Raw genomic sequence first — 20,699 nt, 5'->3', positions numbered from 1 at the left:
TGGGTAGGAGAGGCAGAGAGGACGCAGTGTGGTGTGGCAAGGTGGCTGTGCAGAGACAGCGGCAGTGGCCTGGAATGGGTGATCCCACATTCATGTGTGGCAGATAAAAATCAGAAAGGACAACTGAGGAGCGAGTGATCCCAGGCCCAGACCACACTGCACAGCCCAGGGTTCTAGCACCAGGAAAATAAAGCCTCATAACCTCTGGCTGTAAAAACCAGTGGGGGTGGGGGCAGCAGAAGAAACTGCTGGTCTTGCAGGAGAGTCCATTTAAAGGGTCCACAGGGTCCTAGAAAGAATGCAAACCCACCCACTCTAGGAATCAGCACCAGGGCAGCAGTTAGAAGGGTGCCAATCACTTACGAGAAGGGGCAGAAGTGACTGGAAATAGGATGAGAGCCAAGCAAGCAGCATTGATCCCTCTCTGAACCCTCCCCACATACAGCGCCACAAAGCTACAAAGCAGGTTGCACCACCTTGGCTAATACCTAAGGCTCCACCCCTTACAACATAACAGGTGCACCAACATTAGGAGTCAAAGCAGCTCTGCCTAATACTCAGAAACACAAGGATGCGGATGCTGCCTTATAGAAGAGAGGAAGAAATACAGCCCAAATGAAAGAACACAGCAAAATTCTATAAAAAGAACTAAGCAACGAGGAGACAGCCAACCTATCAGGTGCAGAGTTCAAAACACTGGCGATCAGGATACTCAGTAAAATAAGTACAGCCACAAAATAAAGAAAGAAATGAAGTCTATACAAAGTGAAATAAAGAAAAATATACAGGGAACCAACAGTGAAGGGGAGGGAGCCAGGATTCAAATCAATGATTTGGAACAGAAAGAAGAAATAAACATTCAACTGGTACAGAAAGGAGAAACAAGAATTCAAAAAAAAATGAGGAGAGACTTAGGAACCTCTAGAACAACTTTAAAAGTACCAACATCGGAATCATAGGGGCACCAGAAGGAGAAGAGGAGGAGCAAGAAAAGTTTTCAAAACTTACTTGAAAAAATAATGAAAGAAAACTTCCCTAATGTGGTGAAGAAAATAGACATACAAGTCCAGGAAGCTCAGAGAATCCCAAAGAAGTTGGACCCAAAGAGGAACACACCAAGACACACCATAATTAAAATGCCAAAGGTTAAAGATAAAGAGAGAATCTTAAAAGCAGCAACAGAAAAGAAGAGAGTTACCTACAAAGGAGTTCCTATAAGACTATTAGCTGATTTCTCAAAAGAAACCTTTCAAGCAAGAAGGGACTGGCAAGAAGTATTCAAAGAGATGAAAAGCAAGGACCTACATCCAAGATCACTCTATCCAGAAAAGCTATCATTTAGAATGGAAGAGCAGATAAAGTGCTTCCCAGACAAAGTAAAGCTAAAAGAGTTCATCATCACCAAGCCCTTATTACATGAAATGTTAAAGGAACTTATCTAAAAATAAATGAAGATCAAAACTATGAACTGTAAAAATGATAACAAACTCACAACTACCAACAACTGAACCTAAAAAAAAAAAACCCTAAGCAAACAATTAGAACAGGAAAAAAATCACAGAAATGGAGATCACATGGAGGGTTATCAGTGGGGAAGGGGATGGGGAAGAATGAGAAAAAGGTAAACAGAATAAGAAGCATAATTGGTAGGTACAAAATAGACAAGGGGATGTTAAGAATAGAATAGGAAATGAAGAAACCAAAGAACTCATATGTACAACCCATGGACATGAACTAAGGGGGTGAGGAGATTGCTGGAGGGAATGGGGGTACCGGGCACAGAGGGGCAAAGAGGAGAAGAAATGGGCCAAATGTAGGAGCATAATCAATAAAATATACTTAAAAAATAAAACAAAAAAAATTCTTATAACCCTTTTTGCCTTAAATTAATTATTACCTATCTTTAACAGACTTAGCAAGCAATAGGTGGAAATAGACAGATTCTCTCAGTCAACAATATTTGCAAAATGTGCTATGATGCCAGATAGTGTGACAAGTGCTGGGACAGGACTTGGTCCTTGCCACCACCAAGTACAAAGGAGAATAGAGATGATCAATAATTGTAAGGATGATGAATGTTATAAAAATCACAGGCAGTGTGGGGAAAGTCCAACAGAAAAACCTAATCAAGTCTGTGGTTGGGATTACTTCCATGAGGAAGTACTGGATGAGGGACAGATGTGGAGGGGTTAGCCAGACAATGTGACCAGGATGGGAAGACAGATGTTTTAGTAAAGGGAGAGAATGTAAAGAGGACCAGAGAAAGAGACAAGGAAAACCATGCCCATGGCTCTATGAAAGGATAAGAGGGCGGGGGAAAGGTGAGGCTGGATGGGCTGGAAGATGCTGGATCATAAAGGGCTTTTTAGACTCTCTTCAATTAAGTATTTGTATTTCATACTGAGGAACACATGCAGCCCCTGAAGGGCTTTCGTAAGAGAGTATGATGATTCAATTTGCTTTTTTAAAAGGTTGCTCTAGCTGCCTGATGGAGAATAGATAGGAGGGGACAGAGTGAAAGCAAAAGGGCTCAGGAAGTGACTGTTGTCCAGGCAAGCAAAAGAGGTGAACGTAGAAAAAAACGTAAATCTATCCACCTGGATTTTTATGGATGATACAATTATTTGGGACCAATGGATTATGTCTTTCATTCATTCAAACATTTACTATATTCTGGTGTGTAGTGGGCACCATCCCAACAAGGGTGAACAACACTAAACATTCCTTATCCTCAGGGAACTTACAGGTTGGAAAGGGTACCAGTCAAGTAGTAACCACAAAATAAAACAGAGAGTGACAGAGGAGCTACGGGCTCTGGGGCCACACAGGAGAGGCCCACCGAACCGAGGCAGGGAAATCAAGGAGGGCTCTGCAGATAAGGCATCTTCTCAGCTGAGTCTTAAAGGATGAGAGAGTTAGGCCACAAGGAATGAGAGGGTGCAGTGTAGGACAGAGTGACATCATCATATATAAGATCTAGCAGTAAAGAAATTTCCTGCCCAGTTCAGGAATCTGAGCTGTTTCAAATGTAAAGAGTTCATAGTATGAGATATAAGTAAAGAGTGAAAGGTAAGAGGATGCACCCTCATAAGCCCAACAGCTTCCCTTTCTACAAGGGCAACAGAAAATGGCAGGAGATACCCATTTTAATATTACCTGAAAACATTGTGAAAAATGGACTAGGAGGCCAGATCAGACCCATATGCCTTTGTTCATGTCTTTTCCCTATACCTAGAATACTGTTCTCTTTGGCAAAGACCTTCATCTTTCAAGGCTTAGACAAGTATTCCTTAACTCTAATACAAAGAAGAGTTAATTAATATAATTTCTTCCACGTTTACATGAACATACTGCCGCAGTAGCACTCAATGCCGCAATTATTTGTTAATCTGTTTTTAGTTCTCCTCACTTGATAATAAGCTTCCTAAAGGAAAAAAAAACAGTCTTGCACATCTCCATTAGAATTAGAATTTTGTCTGATGTATTTACTGTGGGGTCCCCAGTGCTTAGAACACTGCTTGACACATATTGGGCACTCAGTATCTGTTCAATCAAAAAAGGAAGAGAGGAATGTGACCTTTTCATCAGCGCTCCAATTTTCCTCCTCCTCTTTTGAGTTCAGTAATAATTTGGCTAGTAAAAATAAGGTCGAAATTAGTTTACATCAATCCCCAAAGAGAACCAGTGCCTACATTAACTAAAATGTCACATTTGAACACTTCGGCAAGGGTCAAAGAGATTTATACTGGTAGCAATGCTACTGTAAATGCTAACCTCCGATTTTTTCCACTACAGCTTTGTGCTTCCTTTCTAAATGCTGAAGATGCCTACAGCATTTCTCCAGTTTTCCTTTGAGAGCTTGACATTCCTGCTTTGCCTTTCCAAGTTCTTGGAAGCATTGTCCACTGCATGAATCTTTAATTTCAAGGATCTCTTTCTTATCTGCAAAAATTAAATGGTAGAAAATCTTTATATATTTAGAGTAAGAACTACAAGGAAGGAAAGAAGGAAAGAAGGAGGGAGGGAGGGAGACCAGATGACATAATTAAAGGCTACAGTGTAACTGGAGAAAGAATGATGCTTCAGGGAGAAACCTGGGTTTAAATTGCATTTCCGCTACTTACTGGCTGTGTGACTCAGACTGTATTACTTAACCTCTCTGGGACTTACTATGTTAATATGCAAAATTGAATAATACCATCAATTTTAAATTGCTATGAAAAATAATGCTCAGACTTTAGTATTGAATGCCACTCCCCACTAAAAGAAACCTGGGATCTTCAAGAAATGGTTGATTCCAGTAATGGCACAGGGTATACATGAGATAAGGCTAGAGTATTTTGCTATGCCAGAAAGTAAGAAATTACCCAAAAATATAGGCATCTCAAAGGACATAAAGAGTCAGTCTGAAGGGGCTCCACTAGCTAAATCTGGGGCAATGTGAAATTTATTAAGTACAGTAATGAATTCATGAGTCATACCAATAATCCTACCAATGATGGGATAGATGGATGAAGGAAGGATGGAAGGATGGATAGGTAGGCAAGTTGGTAAGTAGACAGGTAGAAAACAACATGCTAAGTACCAACTGGCAAAAGTGGAGGGAGGTCTGGAGTTTGAAAAATTATAATTTTGCAACCACCATAGTAAAGATTGGATCAGGTAAGTGCCATCAATGATTGCTAAATATAAGAATACTTTTATAACCTTGAAAGTGTCTCTTCCCACAGACTGATAATTAGTTGCAAGGATGGGGACCCTAATGAAGACAGCTTGACAGCACCTTGACCAGGTGCTCAAATGATCCTCACCATTAAAAGACATCACGCACCTGCAGATGCGATAGCACATCACCTTTGCAGTGCTCCCACTAAGAAAACACAGCCTGAATCTAACCATGAAGAAACATCAGATAAACCCAAAATGAGGAACGTTCTCTTAAAAGCCTTTGTGCGGGGAGCAGGGTTGGGGTAGAGATTTTGGAGAGAGTGGAGAATATGTCTCAAAAATATCAGTGTCATAAAAGGCAAAGAGAAGTTGTGGAAATATTCTAATATTATAAATGAAAGAAAATTAAAGGGACATGACATCTAAACGTAATGCCTGACCTCAGAGCCTTGTACTGGGTGGGCGGGGGGAAATGCTATGAAAGACATTATTGGGTCAATTGACAAAATTAGAATACAAACAGTAGACTGATACAATATTTTCATCTAATGTTAAATTTACTGTACTAAGTTTATACAAGAAAAAAAAATTTTTTTTTTTTTTGAAAATACACACTGAAATATTTGGGAGTAAAAGGGCACATTGTGTATAACTTACCCACAAATGGTTAAGGAAAAAATGAAACAGTCACATCCACAAAGAAGAACACAAAATGGGTAAAATGTTAGCAATAGGTGTATCTAGGTAGGGGTATGTGAGTGCTCTTTCCAGCTATTTTTATTTTTGCAACTTTTCTGTGTTCAAATTTATTTCCAAATAAAAAAAATGATTTGAAACTATCAGGAGTTATAAATGTATAAAAATTGTTTGGCATAGTACCTGGCATAGAGCAAGTATGCAATAATCACTATTGCTATAGTAATATGCAGTAATATGAAGAATTTATAAAATTTAAGTAATATATAAAAGATACAAAAATGGATTACTATTAATAAAATCAATATTATCATAAAGTAGAAAAATCAAACTGACACAGGCTCAGAGGCTAATATCCAGTATGTTGATGTAAAATCACTGGTCCAGCAATATTATTCTTAGCTCTCTCCTGACTCTTTAGTTTCATTTAAACAGTGCCATTTATGTTCAGGAGCATTGAAGAATTAATAAAGCATCACTATATACTACTTTATATTCTTCACTTAAGATACTGCTGTAAAACTAAAACCAGGTAAATGCCATTAACAACAAAATCGATCATCACTCTATGTTCATACAATAGAATACTATACAGCAATGACAATGAATGAACTAGAGCTATGTATGTTAACACTGACAAATCTTAGACGCTTGATATTAAGTAGAAAAAGCAAGTTACAAAGATTATGACAAGTATTAAATCATTTTTACAACATTAAATGACACAAAATAAAGCAACAGTTTTCTGAGGGTACCTATACTTGATGAAAACAAAGAAAAGCAAGAGAGTAATTTTTAAAATTCAGAATAATCGTTGCCTCAGGGTGTGGGGATGGTATAGGAATGAAATTGCAGTGAAACACACAGCAGTCTTTATAGCACTGGTAATGTTCTATTTCATAAGCCTGACAGTGGGTTCTTGGTATTTATTTGGCCTCCATAATTTACGTGAGCATTACATATATTGTGTGCATGTATCAAGAATTTTGTAATTAATGCTTAAATTGCTTTTAAAGATATTGAGATATTGGAAGTGAACAGTGCTACTCTCTTTTAGGATTGCAAAGGATTTTATCTCTTACTACACCGTTTTGAATTATTTAATGGATCTGTTAATGTGTTTGTTTGTTTGTAGGGGGAAAAAAAAGACTGAAGAAAGAAAAATACATCTTTTTATAGTCTGATTTGCCTTAGTTCAAACACTACTTTCATGAGGCTTTCCCAAAGCCAAATATTATCTAAAACTACCTCTTTCATAAAACAAAATATGATTCTCAGTAAAAAGCAAAATGCAAATTAAGGTGGTATTACCATGCATCTAATTAGTAATTAGATATTCTCAGCCATCTGGAATCTAGAAATAAGGGAAAAGGGTCTAAGAACAATGAAGAAAAATAACTGTCAACTGATTTCTTAAGAAAGACAGAGATTCTCCCAGATTCTGGTAATATTGTCTAAGGAATTAGAAATGAGTGAAAACCAAGGTTATTGACTTAGTGCACATGATTTGCTCTGGTAATCCTTAGTTCTCTTCTAGTTACAATTAGAAAGAGTATGTGTTTGTATGCAGGGGGAAGGAGCAGCGTGCAAGAGAATGAGAGCTAATAAAGGATATGCCAATTCCTAGCACAAAAATCTCAGTGAGCAGGAAGCTAAGCCCCACATTCCTCGGTGAGCTCTGAATACCTCCAAGGGCTGCAGTATGGCACACTAATTCTTTTTCACAGTGACAGTTCTAAGTCATTAAGGAAAAGTTAAACTCTTAATTCATCAAATATTCAAGGAACACAAACTATGTGCCATTCACTCTGCCATATGTTGGGGAAAAAGAGAGAAAATCACTGCCCCTGGCCTCAAGAAACTCACAAATAGATCAGAAAACACCTAATACACTTCAGAAACATTTCCAATTTATAAAAAAAAAAAAAGGTTAAAATAAAAGAACAATTTAAAATAAAAAGTCTCAGTCATTTGACAATTCTCTTATGTGAAACCTTGATTTCTCAATAAAACCAGGGAATAAAAACAAGACTCCTCTATTAAAATCCTTATTATTCTCCTCCTAAACAAAATCACTTCTGAATGGAGGGAAGGCCATGAAAAGGTTGAAGTAAGAGGGCCTAAAGCAACCATGTCTTCCAAAGGCAAAAGGAAATCTAGGGGAAGGGCACACATTGAGTAGGAATAACATTACACATTTGTTTGCTCAAAAACCATGACACATCTTTAATCTCCCTCCAAAGCCACCCTCCAGAAGTGTGGTTATGGATGTCACAAAGATCAGTCGGCATCAAACCCCATTACCAGCTTCTGCTTCTGTTTCTTGCAAGGCCACAGTCTCAGCATGGTGTCCAGAATGGGGTGCAGGAAGGGCAACCAGGACTCCAGGGTCTCCTCTGCCAGTAGCACCCGTGCCAGGGTCCTGACAGACCTTGGCCATGTTGCTCTGAAACAGAACACCTTCGTATTTAATGCCTAGTATTTAACATGCTAATATTCAAAAAAAAATTTTTTTAAAACACTCCTTGAAAAAAAAACCTGCCTAAATTATCACCAATATTTTTTCTTACGGTATTAATGTGAATACTGTCATTACTATGAACTAGTCTCTGATGACCATGTTTTCTAACTTAGAACACTCTCTGGCAGAGGATTGGTGGCCAGCTATGAAACAAATAGAAGATATGAATTTAAGATATTTTAAGAGTTTATGTTATCAACCATAGGGCAGACTCGGTGAAATCAAAATTGTTCTTGAAAATCCAGAACATTTTCACTAGAGCAAAAATCAAATTCATTAGAAAATGTAATACCATGTTTTTGCCTTCCATGAATTGGAAGTAACAGCAGTAAAAAAAATAAAATTTTAACTTACATACTATGCTATATGTTTCTAAATACTTTACTGTACCCTGCCATTTTGTAAGGAAGGCCAGCTGAACTCCAATGTTAAGGAGAAAAACTGCGGCTCACCTAAGTTATAATGCATCTTGCACAAGAGCATTTCTTTACTAACAGGCATTGAATACTTTCTGCCTTCTACTCTCTGTTACAGGCAATTGTGCTACTAAAGTAATTAACAGTAAGACATTCTTTTAAGGCAATATTTTCAGATTTTGGACAACTACTAAATCCCAAAGAATGACCTTGAGAGGGCTGTCTTGCTTAATTACTTAAAACACATTATATGTACTTGATTCTAGAAGCCTTGATTTTGATTATGAGAAACTCATTTAACTGACTGTCAGGAAACCTACCTACAATGCCCAACAAAAGCAGGAATCAGCAGTTAAAGAGAAAAGGCAAATTCTGAACATTCAAGAGGACATGGCTGTGGTTGAGGCCAAAAGGAGAAATAAAAGTGGAGCCCAAAGGTAGTCAATGTTTCCAGTGTCTCCTAAAAACTGGAGAGAAGCTAAGATAACAAAAGAGGCGGGAAGCAGCAATGGTTTTTTCTTAGCTTTGACTTGACTGAAGTGGTAAAAAACAGAAAGAATGCACATCCTTAAGTTTTGTTCAAAAATTTTGTTCCAATTGATATTTCTCTTTTATCCATTATGAACTGTTGTATTAGTATATTTTGATAAGGCATTTATTTCCTTGGACACTTGATTTTTAATTCATTTCATCTTTTCTGTATTAAAAAAAATTTCTCATCATCTAAATTATTTTAACGAGACTTTTTTATGTATAGTGATCAGTTTTCCTGTTTTAATGTTTATGGACAGTTTTAAAAACTATAAATTTAATAAATCATCAATCACAGCTCTTCACTTTTATGGCCCCTATACTACAAATGTATTATAATCACTGCTTTACCTCAAGGTTCTGAAGCGAGCTAGCTTTAAAACAGCAAAAGTCAAGTACTAGTCTATGACCAATGCCAGATTAGGCATTTCAAAGCCACCCTTTTCTCAGGAATGGAATCTGATCCCACCCAAAGCCACAAGTCTATGTTCTTAGCCAAATTACGTGATTCTGTCTCCATAGACATGTAAGCCACATTAGGTCATATAAATGATCTTATACTGTTTGCACAATTAGAAGCCCTACTAAAGCACCCCAGATTTGGTTACATATTAATGGCAGAAGAAAGGTGTTACATTTTCTTGATTTTTATAGCAGAGATCGCCTTTTCAGGAATGCAAGCTTGAAAGCATATATAATATGATTTTCCCATCACTTCTCATCATTAAAATCACCTATAGATAATTCTTATTTTAATTATCTATTTTCCCCAAAATTCTCAGTAAAGTATTAAAAGTGGTATTCATGGAAAGTAGCTCACACAATTATCCTTAAATTGGAAGCAGCTACTAAGTAATAACATCTGTGTGAAATCAAGAATTAAAAATATCAACTGGAATGAAAGAAGATGGGGTAGACTGATCTTTCAGGTCCCTTCGGCTCTAAAATTCTGGGATGCAGAAAGGCCAACCTGCATCATGTGTATCCTACCGAAACCCAAGGAACGAGACTAAACCCAAGGGCTTTGTACTTTCTTTTTCTGATGATCAACAATACTGTATGACTACCCAAGGTAATAAATTAGTTACCCCTACATATGGGCTAGAACTCAGAATTTTTTCCTAGCTTGTAACTCTTTCCAGGAGGCATTAATACCAAATGCTCCACCCTTGCCTTGAAAATCTTTACTCTCACAGCATTATCTCCACTCTTCTACCGGACAAACCTTATAATACTGGCTTTTTTTTTTTTTTCTTCCTTCCTCTAATTCCAACTGTTGAAATCGGCTGAATCACAATGCCCAGAATATCATTCTGGATTTTTCACACATACCAACTGAAAGCTGGTGTCAGAAAGTACTTATACAACTAAAAGAGTAAAACTAATTTATTATACATGCATATATATAGTACACGAACTAAACAGTTTTGTGTGAGTGAGCCATGCCTCTATTTGCTTGTTTCTACATCAATATTCCTTGTCCTTGCTTGGCATTTTATCTACATGAGACAAAAATTTTTTGAGGGCAAGAAATAGACTTCTAAACTCTGTAGAAGCTCTTAAGAAGCCCTAGTCAAATGATGCATATTTCCTGAATGCCCAAAAAACAAAATAGGAATGAGTCATTCAGTTACTGAAATCTTAGGCCCTTACAATGTATAGCATTTTCTTTTCTTGAAAAAAAATCTATAGGCTAAAAGCTCTGCCTCATATTTATGGCACTATGAAGAAGTAATGTTCTTTTGGCAAAAAACAAAAAAACAAAAAACCAACAATCCTTTGGATTTGCTACAAATGGTTTTTTAGATCACTGGTTTAAAAAAAAGATACACAGTCTTGCATCTATTAAACTGTAAAATGAGAAGAAAAAATACCATATGCAATTTTTACAATCATCCCTGATATTTAATAATAGTTCTTTTCACTTCTCAGGAACATACCTTTGCCCATTCTGAGCTGGCATTTTCTTTAAGTAGGGAGAGTATATCTTGAAATGCTTTCTGAAGGCAGGCCTTTAGTTTTTCAAAATACTGCACAGTCACCCATTTTGAAGAACAAGTCGACACAAGGTCTGAAAGTTGCTTGTTCTCTGAACCACTGATATGCTCCTTTTGTATATCCTCTAAGAGAAGTTCAAGGACAGTTAGAATGTCTTCCTCATACTGATCGATTTCCAGTTGGATCCGCCCCGCCTCCTGCATAGTCCACTCTCTGCGACTCTGGTCTAGACATGTTTGTAATTCTGTCTCCTTCTGAAGAAGGAGTTCAGTTTTTTGTTTCAGAAAGTCTTCTTTAGCAGTTGCAAGCACCTCATTAATTTTATTTCGATGATCATCTAAAAATTGCCGGTAATCTTCCTCATTTTGTTCTTGAATTTTGCGAATTTCTTCCTCCTTTTCTTTGTTCCATTCACTCCAGGCCTTAGCCAACTCAGCCCTCACAATCACAGGGACTTCCTCATCCTTTAATACTAGCTCTCTCTGAAGGGAATGAATCTTCTCTTCCAATTCTTTTCCAGGTATTACATTTTTCTTCATATTTTCAAGCTCACCTTTCCATTTCTCTTTAGCTTCAGAAACAGCAAACAATATCTAAAGGACATAACAATGTACATTTAATTCTCCTCATTAATAAAAAATTAAAATTAACAATTTGGGTTAACAAGAGAACTTAATAAGAGATTTAAAATCAAAATTAAAGGGAAACAGTGAATTTAGATAAGACATTATTCCTAAAATATTCTTATACAATACTTAAGAATCTTTTCCTTCATATCAAATCACCTAACATTTTATCTCATGGCAAAAACTACAAGTGTTTCCCCTTAAGATCGGGAACAAGACAGGGATGTCCACTTTCACCTCTCTTATTCAACATAGTACTGGAGTCCTAGCCACAGCAATCAGACAAGAAGAAGAAATAAAAGGCCTCCAAATTGGAAAGAAGGAAGTAAAACTGTCATTATTTGCAGACAACATGATATGGTACATAGAAAACCCTATAGAGTCCACCAAAAAACCACTAGGCCAAATAAATGAAATTTGGCAAAGTAGTGGGATACAGAAATCAATAATCAGAAATCAAGGACATTTTTATACACCAACCATGAACTATCAGAAATAGAAACTAAGAAACAATCCATTTATTATTGCAACAACAAAAAAGTATCTACGAATAAATTTAACCAAGGAGGTAAAAAGACCTGTACTCAGAAAACTGTAGGACACTGAAGAAAGAAATTGAGGAAGACACAAATAAGTGGAACTGTGTTCCTGGTTTGGAAGAAATGAGATTATTAAAATGTCCTACTACCCAAAGCAATCCATAGATTCAACTCAATTCCTATTAACACATCAATGGCATATTTCACAGATCTATCACGAATACTCCAAAAATTCACATGGAATCAAAAAAGACCCCGAACAGCCTCAACAATCTTGACAAAGAAAAACAAAGTTGGGGGAAATCACAATACCTGATTACAAGCTATACTATAAGGTTACTGTAATCAAAACAGCCTGGCACTGGCATAAGAACAGACCTATACATTAATGGAACAAAACAGAGAGCCCAGAAATAAACCCACACCTTTATGGTCAATTAATATTTGACAAAGGAGAAAAGAACATACAATGAAGTAACGACTGTCTCTTCAATAAATGGTGATGGGAAAACAGGACTGTTACATGCAAAGAAAATGAAGTTAGACCACCAACTTATACCATACAAGAGAATAAACTCAAAATGCATAAAAGACTTATAAAAGTCACAATACCATAAAAATCTTAGAGGAAAACATAGACAGTAAATTTTCAGATATCTCAGGTAGCAATATTTTTGCCTATATATCTCCTAGAGCAAGAGAAACAAAGAAAAAATAAACAAGTGGGACTACATCAAATTAAAAAGCTTTTGCACAGCTAAAGAAACAATCATCAAAATGAAAAGGGAACCCAAAGTATGCGAGAGCATACTTGCCAATTACATATCAGACAAGGGTTTGATCTCCAAAATATACAAAGAACTTATATAACTCAATACCAGGAAGACAAAAAAAACCCCAATTAAAAAATAGGCAAAGGACCTGAATAGACACTTCTCTAAGGAGGACATACAAATGGCCCATAGACATATGAAAAAATGTTCAACATCACTAACCAACAGAGAGATGCAAATTAAAACCACAATGAGATATCTCTTCACACCTTGTCAGATTAGCTACCATTAATAAATCAACAAACATTAAGTAATAGCAAGGATGTGGAGAAAAGGGAATCCTAATGCACCATTGGTGGGAATGCAGACTGGTGCTGTCACTGTGGAAAATAGTATGGAGTTTCCTCAGAAAATTAAAAATGGAACAGCCTTTTCACCCAGCTATTCCGCTTCTGAGAATATATTTTAATAATCCCGAAACCCCAATTGAAAAGAATATATGCACCCCCATGGTCAGAGCAGTGCTATTTACAATAACCAAGACTTAGAAACAACCTAAATGCCCATCAGTAGATGAGTGGATAAAAAAAAAATCTGTGGTAAATTTACACAATGGAATACTATGCAGCAGGAAAAAAAAGGAAATCCTACCTCTTGAGACAGCATGGATGGACATAGAGACTATCACACTAAGTGAAATATGCCAGTCAATTTAAGATAAATACCATATGATCTGACTTATATGTGGAATTTAATGAACAAAATAAACTAATGAGCAAAATAGAATCAGAGGCACAAAGACATGGAACAGACTGACAGCTATAAGAGGGGAAAGGGTGGTGGGGGCTGGTTGAAAGAAGGTGAAGGGAGTAGCCAAAGAACACATACGTATGACCATGGACATGGACGACAGTGTGGAGGTTGCCTGAGGGGGTAAGAGGGGTGCTGAGTAGAGGGGGACAAAGAGGGAAAAATTCGGAGAACTGTAATAGCATAAACAATAAACTATTTTTAAAAACATCAACAAAAATAAAAACCAAAAACATCAGTTTCTTGATGAAGAACTAGAAATTTAAACTGACAAAAATATGTAATTATGTAATTATTCAAAACCAATTTTAGAAAAAATCCATATCAGTTTTTTAAGACAGAAACAATCTTAAATTTTATCTAAGGAACCAAAACAAATTAAGTATCTTCCACATGAAGCAAAAGCAGTCTCATAAGGAAGTCTTGCTATTATTTAGGAATATTACATATGCCCGAGTAATTACTTGCTGACAAACGTAAATGTATTTTAATGCAATTTTAGTGGTTAGAACAGTTCATTAAATGACAATAACAAACAGAAAAGGCCAATTTTTTCCCTTAATTTAATTTTATTTTATAACAGAGCAGAAATATCAGATCATAGAAAATAAGACTACGTAACCAAAGAGTAATAGGAAATGAGACCACCTGGGCTCTAACTCTAATCCTGTTTCTGTGAGGAAGCTCTGGAGACCAACTGCCCTGGGATCTCAGGAATGAACAGCTTGGGGACCTCAGGCACACCCCTCAGCTTCTTTGAGCCTCAGTTTCCTCATCAATAAATTACCATGCCCACCTGAGAGTTATTTTAGGACTAAATGACAAGGAGATAAGCCATTTAAAGCACTTAGCCCAGAGTGTGGCGAACAATAAGGACTCAATAATGATATGTAGTTATTATTGCTTTTGGCTTCTTGGCCTTGGAAAAGTCAATCTCTTTAGCATTTTAGTGTCTTCATCTATATAATGAGCAAATTGGATAATGATCTGGAGTGCCTTTTACTTCTAATATCCCCTGACTGAATCCAAAGAAGTCATTAGAATACTACCATTCAATAGTGTTAAAAGAAGAACTGGACCTCTCCAACAGCCTGGACTAGACAGTGATAACTGTTATAATTAATACTAAATATATGCTCTGAATGTTGAGATAGGCTATCTGTTTACTAAATTTTCTACTATATTATTGTAGCAAACATCTTCACCAATATAGATTTATAAACACATTGTATAACTTTATTCAATAGTATGTGCTCCTAAACAGTTGCACATAATGAAAAGTTCTTGAAGTAACTGCATTTTAAGTTTACTAAAGGAACCCACTATCTAAAATGAGCTTTACAAAGGAATTCACAGTAAAACTCTCTTGCTTACCAGCAGAATAATTCAGTAGTATATGAAACATGTTTACAGAATGCTTTAAAGAAAACCGTCCATGTTGCAATGGATGCCTGGAAACCACCGCTAGGTGACTTGGGCGGAGATGGCAGATCCCACAGAATTTGGAGAGCTGGCCCAGTCTCACTAAAAGTGCACATCCTCTCACAGGAAGCCTTACAAGGAGACTGACTCAGTGGTTCCCAACTTTGCTGCACATGAGAATCACCTGAGAAGCTTTTAAAAATCCTGATGCCCAGGTCACACCCCCTAACAATCAAAACAAAGTCTGGGAGTGGGAGCCAGAAAACAGGTTTTTTTTTAAAGATCCTCAAGTTTTTCCAATGTATCAAGATGTATTATGATACAGATCTGAAATATTCGATTTAATTTTTTAAAATAACCCCTTAATCAACCTAGATTTCATTGTGATACAGGGTGTCAGAAAACTTAATTTTTCCAAAGTGTTTTCTGGCTACCATAGAAGTATTTATTATAATATTATTTATCATTCTGTTGTTTTGACATAATTATTGAGTTTTTATGTATAGCTGAGCCTAACTCTGAAGTCTGTACTTTAATGAATGAAAGAGAATTTCATATTTGTGACTGTATCTATACTGTCTGAATTGTTGCTTTCCAGTATATTCATTCTGTGCTAAGGTTGGACTACTACTTATTTTCTAGAACATTAAAAAAAAATCTTTAGTCCTTTCAGTTTTCCAAATAAATATTAGAATCATTGTGTCAAATTTCATAACTATGTTCAGTTTAATGGCGTTTTGATTAGAATTGATTTACACTAGCAAATTAAGTTGGGAGAACACAAATGATTATAGTCAAGGAATATGACAGCTCTGGAAAGGAGAGCTGGATTGGGTATTAACTGAGGAGAATATGTTATAACACTACTGACACAGCACAAAAAACAACCTTTGAGCATGTGAAAGAATATTGTATAGCTAATAAACAGTGAAACACGTGTCCTCAATTTTTCCTAAGGATCTGGCACAACAGAATGAAATTCAGTTTCACAGGTAAGGTTATCTTCCTGATTGTGTGAGTTTCAAGACCCTAAAATACGTTCTTTCTCCCTGAACAACTTGATGACAAGAACAGGTACCACTAGCAAGGCTCTGAGCTAATATTTAACTTCCATTATCTTATTTAATCCTTCAACAACGCTGTGAGTAAACACTAATTGCCAGGACTGAGGTGACAGAAGAGGGCAGCAGAAGGGCCCTCCTACAGCCTCTTCCCAGGAGAGTTCTTACCCGCTTGGCCACAGAGATCTCTTGCTGCTCTTCCCACCTCTTCTGTTCTGCTCTTACACGGGCTTTATACTCTGCAAGCTCAGGCAGTTCTTGCAGCCACCGATGACGAGCATTTTGCACAGCTGTTTCTACCTGCAGGATATTGCAAAGGAAAGGGGTAAAGGGAGGTATAAAAATTGCAAAAGGATCCCATTTGCACATAGCAACTATGACATCATGTGTATTTTACATTGCACGGTATTGCATCACAGGTATGACTGGCTTTAAGTGCCTCACCTTACCCCAAACAATAGATTCTGATCCTTCTGTTCTAAACATCCCATACTGTTCCATGTAAATGCCACTGCAGGAGGGCTGCTTGGTGCCAGTTGCTGTCCAACTGGTACACCCACCACCTCCTCCATCCTCACACTCTACATATACACACACATACGCACACACATGCATGCATGTGTGCAAGCACCAACAGAGTTTAGAGCCTAACACTTGGAAAATTTTCCTGCTTTCAAGAATTAGTTTGTGACTAAAGAATAAGGGTAATACATCAATTCAGGCAAAAATTTAAGACTTGATGAATTATAAGGGTAATCTGCTTATAAATCTGCTACAAGCTTCCACAAGATCATTTATTAAATAATCATTCCCTATTCTCGTTTTCAAATACACACAAACACACACACATATATCCATGCACACACAAAAGCACGGTTGACACAAGAGGCTGTATATCTCACCAAAATATTAAATATATTTATAGATAAGCTCCAAAGTGTTAAAAATATGGGGAAAAGATAAAGTTCCTAGAGAAACTTACATTCCTTAAGAAGTTATTATGAACAATTTCCTTTCAACTATATTATGCTATTTGTTTTTCTTCACAAGATCTGTAATTTTATAAATACCAAAACTGAACCCTTAAACATGTCTATTTGTTTAAGGAACATTCTCTTACTCTGTCCAAGTCTTACAGTAAGTACTTCAGAAAATTATTTTCTTACTGATTGAAGATCAGTAAAATTCTTGATACTATTACCTATATTTGCCTATGGTTCTAGATGTTAAGGATGCCCTTTAAAATCAGGTAGAACAATTTAACAGATAAGCAGAATTTCAAGTATTTAGCAAAAGCAGAGTATATTTTTTAAAACATTACTTCAGGTTATTATCTTAAGATTTAATAAGTAATAGTTCTAAATAATAAATACACAATAAATAATATATTAAGGCTCCAGAAACTTCTAAGGAACAGAAACCCTATCAGGTGGTCTATGAGGTCAGAACTATTTTGAAAATAATATCGAGACATTATCAGTCTCTTTTATCTCTGTTCTGCCATGTGGAAATGGTACAGTTCTCCAGGCAACACGCAATGTGATGGTGCCCCTATTCAAAAAGCCAATGGAATATGTTCTAGAGTAGTCTCGTTTTTTAAAAATTTCTTATGCAAAGGTAAGTTGAAAACAAAAAATTTGAGAAATACTACAATTGATAATACAGATAAAACAAACAGCTCATCTTTATTCTGTCAGCACAGAGCTGTACTTTTCTCAATATGACATTTCTTGGAAACCAAGTGATAAGCAAGTTGTAAGAGAGCCGGCTTTTTGAGTGTGTCCAAGGGAAGGCAATGACACTGCTTTGGGGCAGAAAGTGGGAATTGTAGACCAAGTCCATCTTACAAGATTTGCCTGCACACTGAAGTCCACAAGTCTCAATACAAATATTGCAAATACCATATCTATAACTGTTTTAGTGGAATGCTTTCTATAAAGTTAGACATGAAAGATTCATAATAAAATTGTGCTTAATTCAGCTATAAAACCACCATCTTTAACCTCGGGTATCTGAATGCTTAGAGTGACCTCAGAGGAGCCAACATTTTGTAAACTGAAAGAATATATAGAAACATTGAGCACGACAGTTTTAAAATGGAAACATAATGAAGAAAATGTGAGGAACCACCTAAGGGGCTATCTACCCTAGAATGTGCAAAATTTTTTAAGTATAAAGTTATGAACAAGTTCAATGGTAGTATTTTATAGGCTTTTGTTCATAGACAAGCAGTTCCAATAATTCTACCAAAATAAACCTATTACCTGTTTGGCAATGTTTTCACAGTATTTGAGTTCCAACTCAACCTCAAGTTTCTTCAAGGCCCCCTTGACAGCTGTTTCCTTTTCTTGCTCTGAATCTTGCTGGATCTTTCGTTGCTGTTCGTCTACTGTGAGTGCCATCTCTTTCTGGGAAATAACATCAACAGTGGTTACTTGGTCAGTCTGGCTGTAACAATCAGAGGTCTTCTTTTTCACTGCCTTTATAGTTTGATCCAGCTTGGACTGCCACTCCTTTTCGAGCCGTTGAGTAAGTTCTTCTTTCATCTGTTTTCAAAAGAAAAATCATATGAAAAGAAAAATATTCAAATAATTATTAGTAAAAACTAGAACATAGCCAAAAATGCAACCACAGCTGTGTTTGAAAACCATCTAGACATTGTTGTAATAATTACATGAGGTTTAGAAATTCAGTCAGTGGAAATACAGTCTCTAGTAAATCCTGAAAGTTACTCTTTGACCTTATCTATGTGACATAAATCACATGGAAGATTTAACTATGTTTTGTAAGGCCAGGTTATCTTGCTCTCAACATGCAACCAGCTGGAGGCTTTGACCTTGCCAATATAAAGATGGCATGATAGCCATGGCAGGTGTAGCTCAGTTGGTTGAGTGTTGTCCCATAAACCAAAAGGTTGCAGTTTGATTCCTGAGTCAGGACACATGCCTAGGTTGCAGGTTCAGTCCCCAGGAAGGGCATGTGTGGGAGGCAACCAATCAATGATTCTCTCTCAGAGCGATGTCTTTCTCCCTCTCTTTCTCCCTCCCCTCCTCTCTCTCTTTAGGGAAAAAAAAAAAAAATAGGGGAGGGAGAGAGGGGGAAGGAGAAGGAAAAAACTTTTGCTATTAATATGTGTTTTTCCAGCCCTGGCCACGTAGCTCAGTTGGTTGGAGTATCATATCAATACCTCACAGTTGCAGGTTCTATCCCTGGTCAGGGCACACACAGGAATCAACCAAACAGGAATCAACCAAATGCATAAATGAATGGAATAACAAACTAATGTTCCTGTTTCTCTCTTTCCCTCTCTCTCTCCCCCACACTCTAAAATCAATAAACAGACCGCCCTTGGATTTCCAGTCAAGATGGCAGCATAGGTGAACACGGTTCACCTCCTTGCACATCCACATAAACATTACAACTAAATTATAGAACAGCCATCACTCAGAACCATCACAAATCAAGTTGAATAGAATTCCAACAACTGTAGAATTTAAAAAACCACATCCATCCAGATGGGTAGGAGATGCAGAGACATGGAGACTTGGCATGGGCTGGGCCCACCCTCTGCATGTGGTGGATAAAAATTTGGGAGAGATATCTCAGGAGCAAGGAGTCCCAACTCCACACCAGGCCCCTCAGCCTGGGGTTCCAATGCCATGAAGATAAGTCCCTACAGCTTCTCGCTGCAAAAACCAGTGGGGATTTAGTTGGTAGAAGAAACTGATGGAGTCCCAAGCAATTCCTCTTAAAGAGCCCACACATGGACTTACTCAGATTCACACCCTCTGAGCTCCAGCACTGGGGTAGCAGCTTGAAAGGACCCAGTGTCATATAGGAACTGAAGTGTCTGGCCTCAAGGCAAGAGGGAGCTGGGAAACAGCTTTCTCCCAGATGGAAAAGTGGGCAGAGGGCATTGTCCCTTTTCTGAACCCACCCCCTACAGAGCCACAGAGCCAGCATGTGGTGCCTTATCTGAGACCCTATCAACCTGGCTTACACTGTTTGTGCTGCCCTGGAGATCCCCTGAGGCTCCATCCCACCCAACTTACAGGCCCACCCACGCAGTTTACAGTGGCTTTTCCATATGAATGGCTGGCCTTGGCTTAGGCTCACAACTTCCTAAATCCTCTCAAACAAGCAATGGCTGGTATCAGTGAGCCCCTAGCCCCAGCACCTCTTGCTAAGTGGCCCCAGGCCCAGTACTAGCAGCAAGGAGCTTTGGGTCACTGTTTGGCATCACCTGGGAACCTCCAACCCAGCACAAGTAGCAGCCATCTCAGGTTGCTTTATAGCTCCTGTAGGGTGGCCCCAGGCAGAACACAGGTTGGGGATAACCTTGGCCTGCATCACCCAGGAAACCCCAGGGCAGGCTCACCCAGTGAAAAGCTAAAGACCACATCAGGGCACCACCACCCTGCCCCTCCACATATGATCTTCCATGGAGGGCAAAGGGTGGTAGTCAGTGGTGACAGCTAGTCCTTGCATTGATCTGCCAACAGCAATCAAGGTTCAACTACAAGAGGTGGGTGTACTAAGACTACACAAAGGGTGAATCTCGAGTACCCAGCTTGGGTGATAGGGGAGGCTGTGCCACTGGATCCTACAGAACACCTACTACATTAGGCCATACTACCA

At 37.6% G+C, this 20,699-nt stretch overlaps 1 protein-coding gene across 1 annotated transcript in view; it reads right to left on the bottom strand.

Moving 5' to 3' along the window:
• Positions 1–20,699, bottom strand: part of CEP152 (centrosomal protein 152) — an 81,856-nt gene that overhangs the window by 7,723 nt on the left and 53,434 nt on the right. Inside the window, exons 18-22 of the mRNA XM_054565456.1 lie at positions 18,326–18,607; positions 16,230–16,361; positions 10,773–11,423; positions 7,669–7,810; positions 3,775–3,942 (exon numbers count right to left, since the gene is read on the bottom strand). Of these exons, the coding sequence (XP_054421431.1) occupies positions 3,775–3,942; positions 7,669–7,810; positions 10,773–11,423; positions 16,230–16,361; positions 18,326–18,607 (1,375 nt within the window). The remainder of the gene's footprint in view (positions 1–3,774; positions 3,943–7,668; positions 7,811–10,772; positions 11,424–16,229; positions 16,362–18,325; positions 18,608–20,699) is intronic.

The sequence above is a fragment of the Pteronotus mesoamericanus genome, unplaced genomic scaffold (assembly GCF_021234165.1).
Source record: "Pteronotus mesoamericanus isolate MK-2021 breed Mesoamerican mustached bat unplaced genomic scaffold, CSHL_Meso_final contig_164, whole genome shotgun sequence".
Classification (NCBI taxonomy): domain Eukaryota; kingdom Metazoa; phylum Chordata; class Mammalia; order Chiroptera; family Mormoopidae; genus Pteronotus; species Pteronotus mesoamericanus.
The sequence above is the reverse complement of the archived record's forward strand: the minus strand, read 5'-3'. Positions and strand labels throughout refer to the sequence as shown.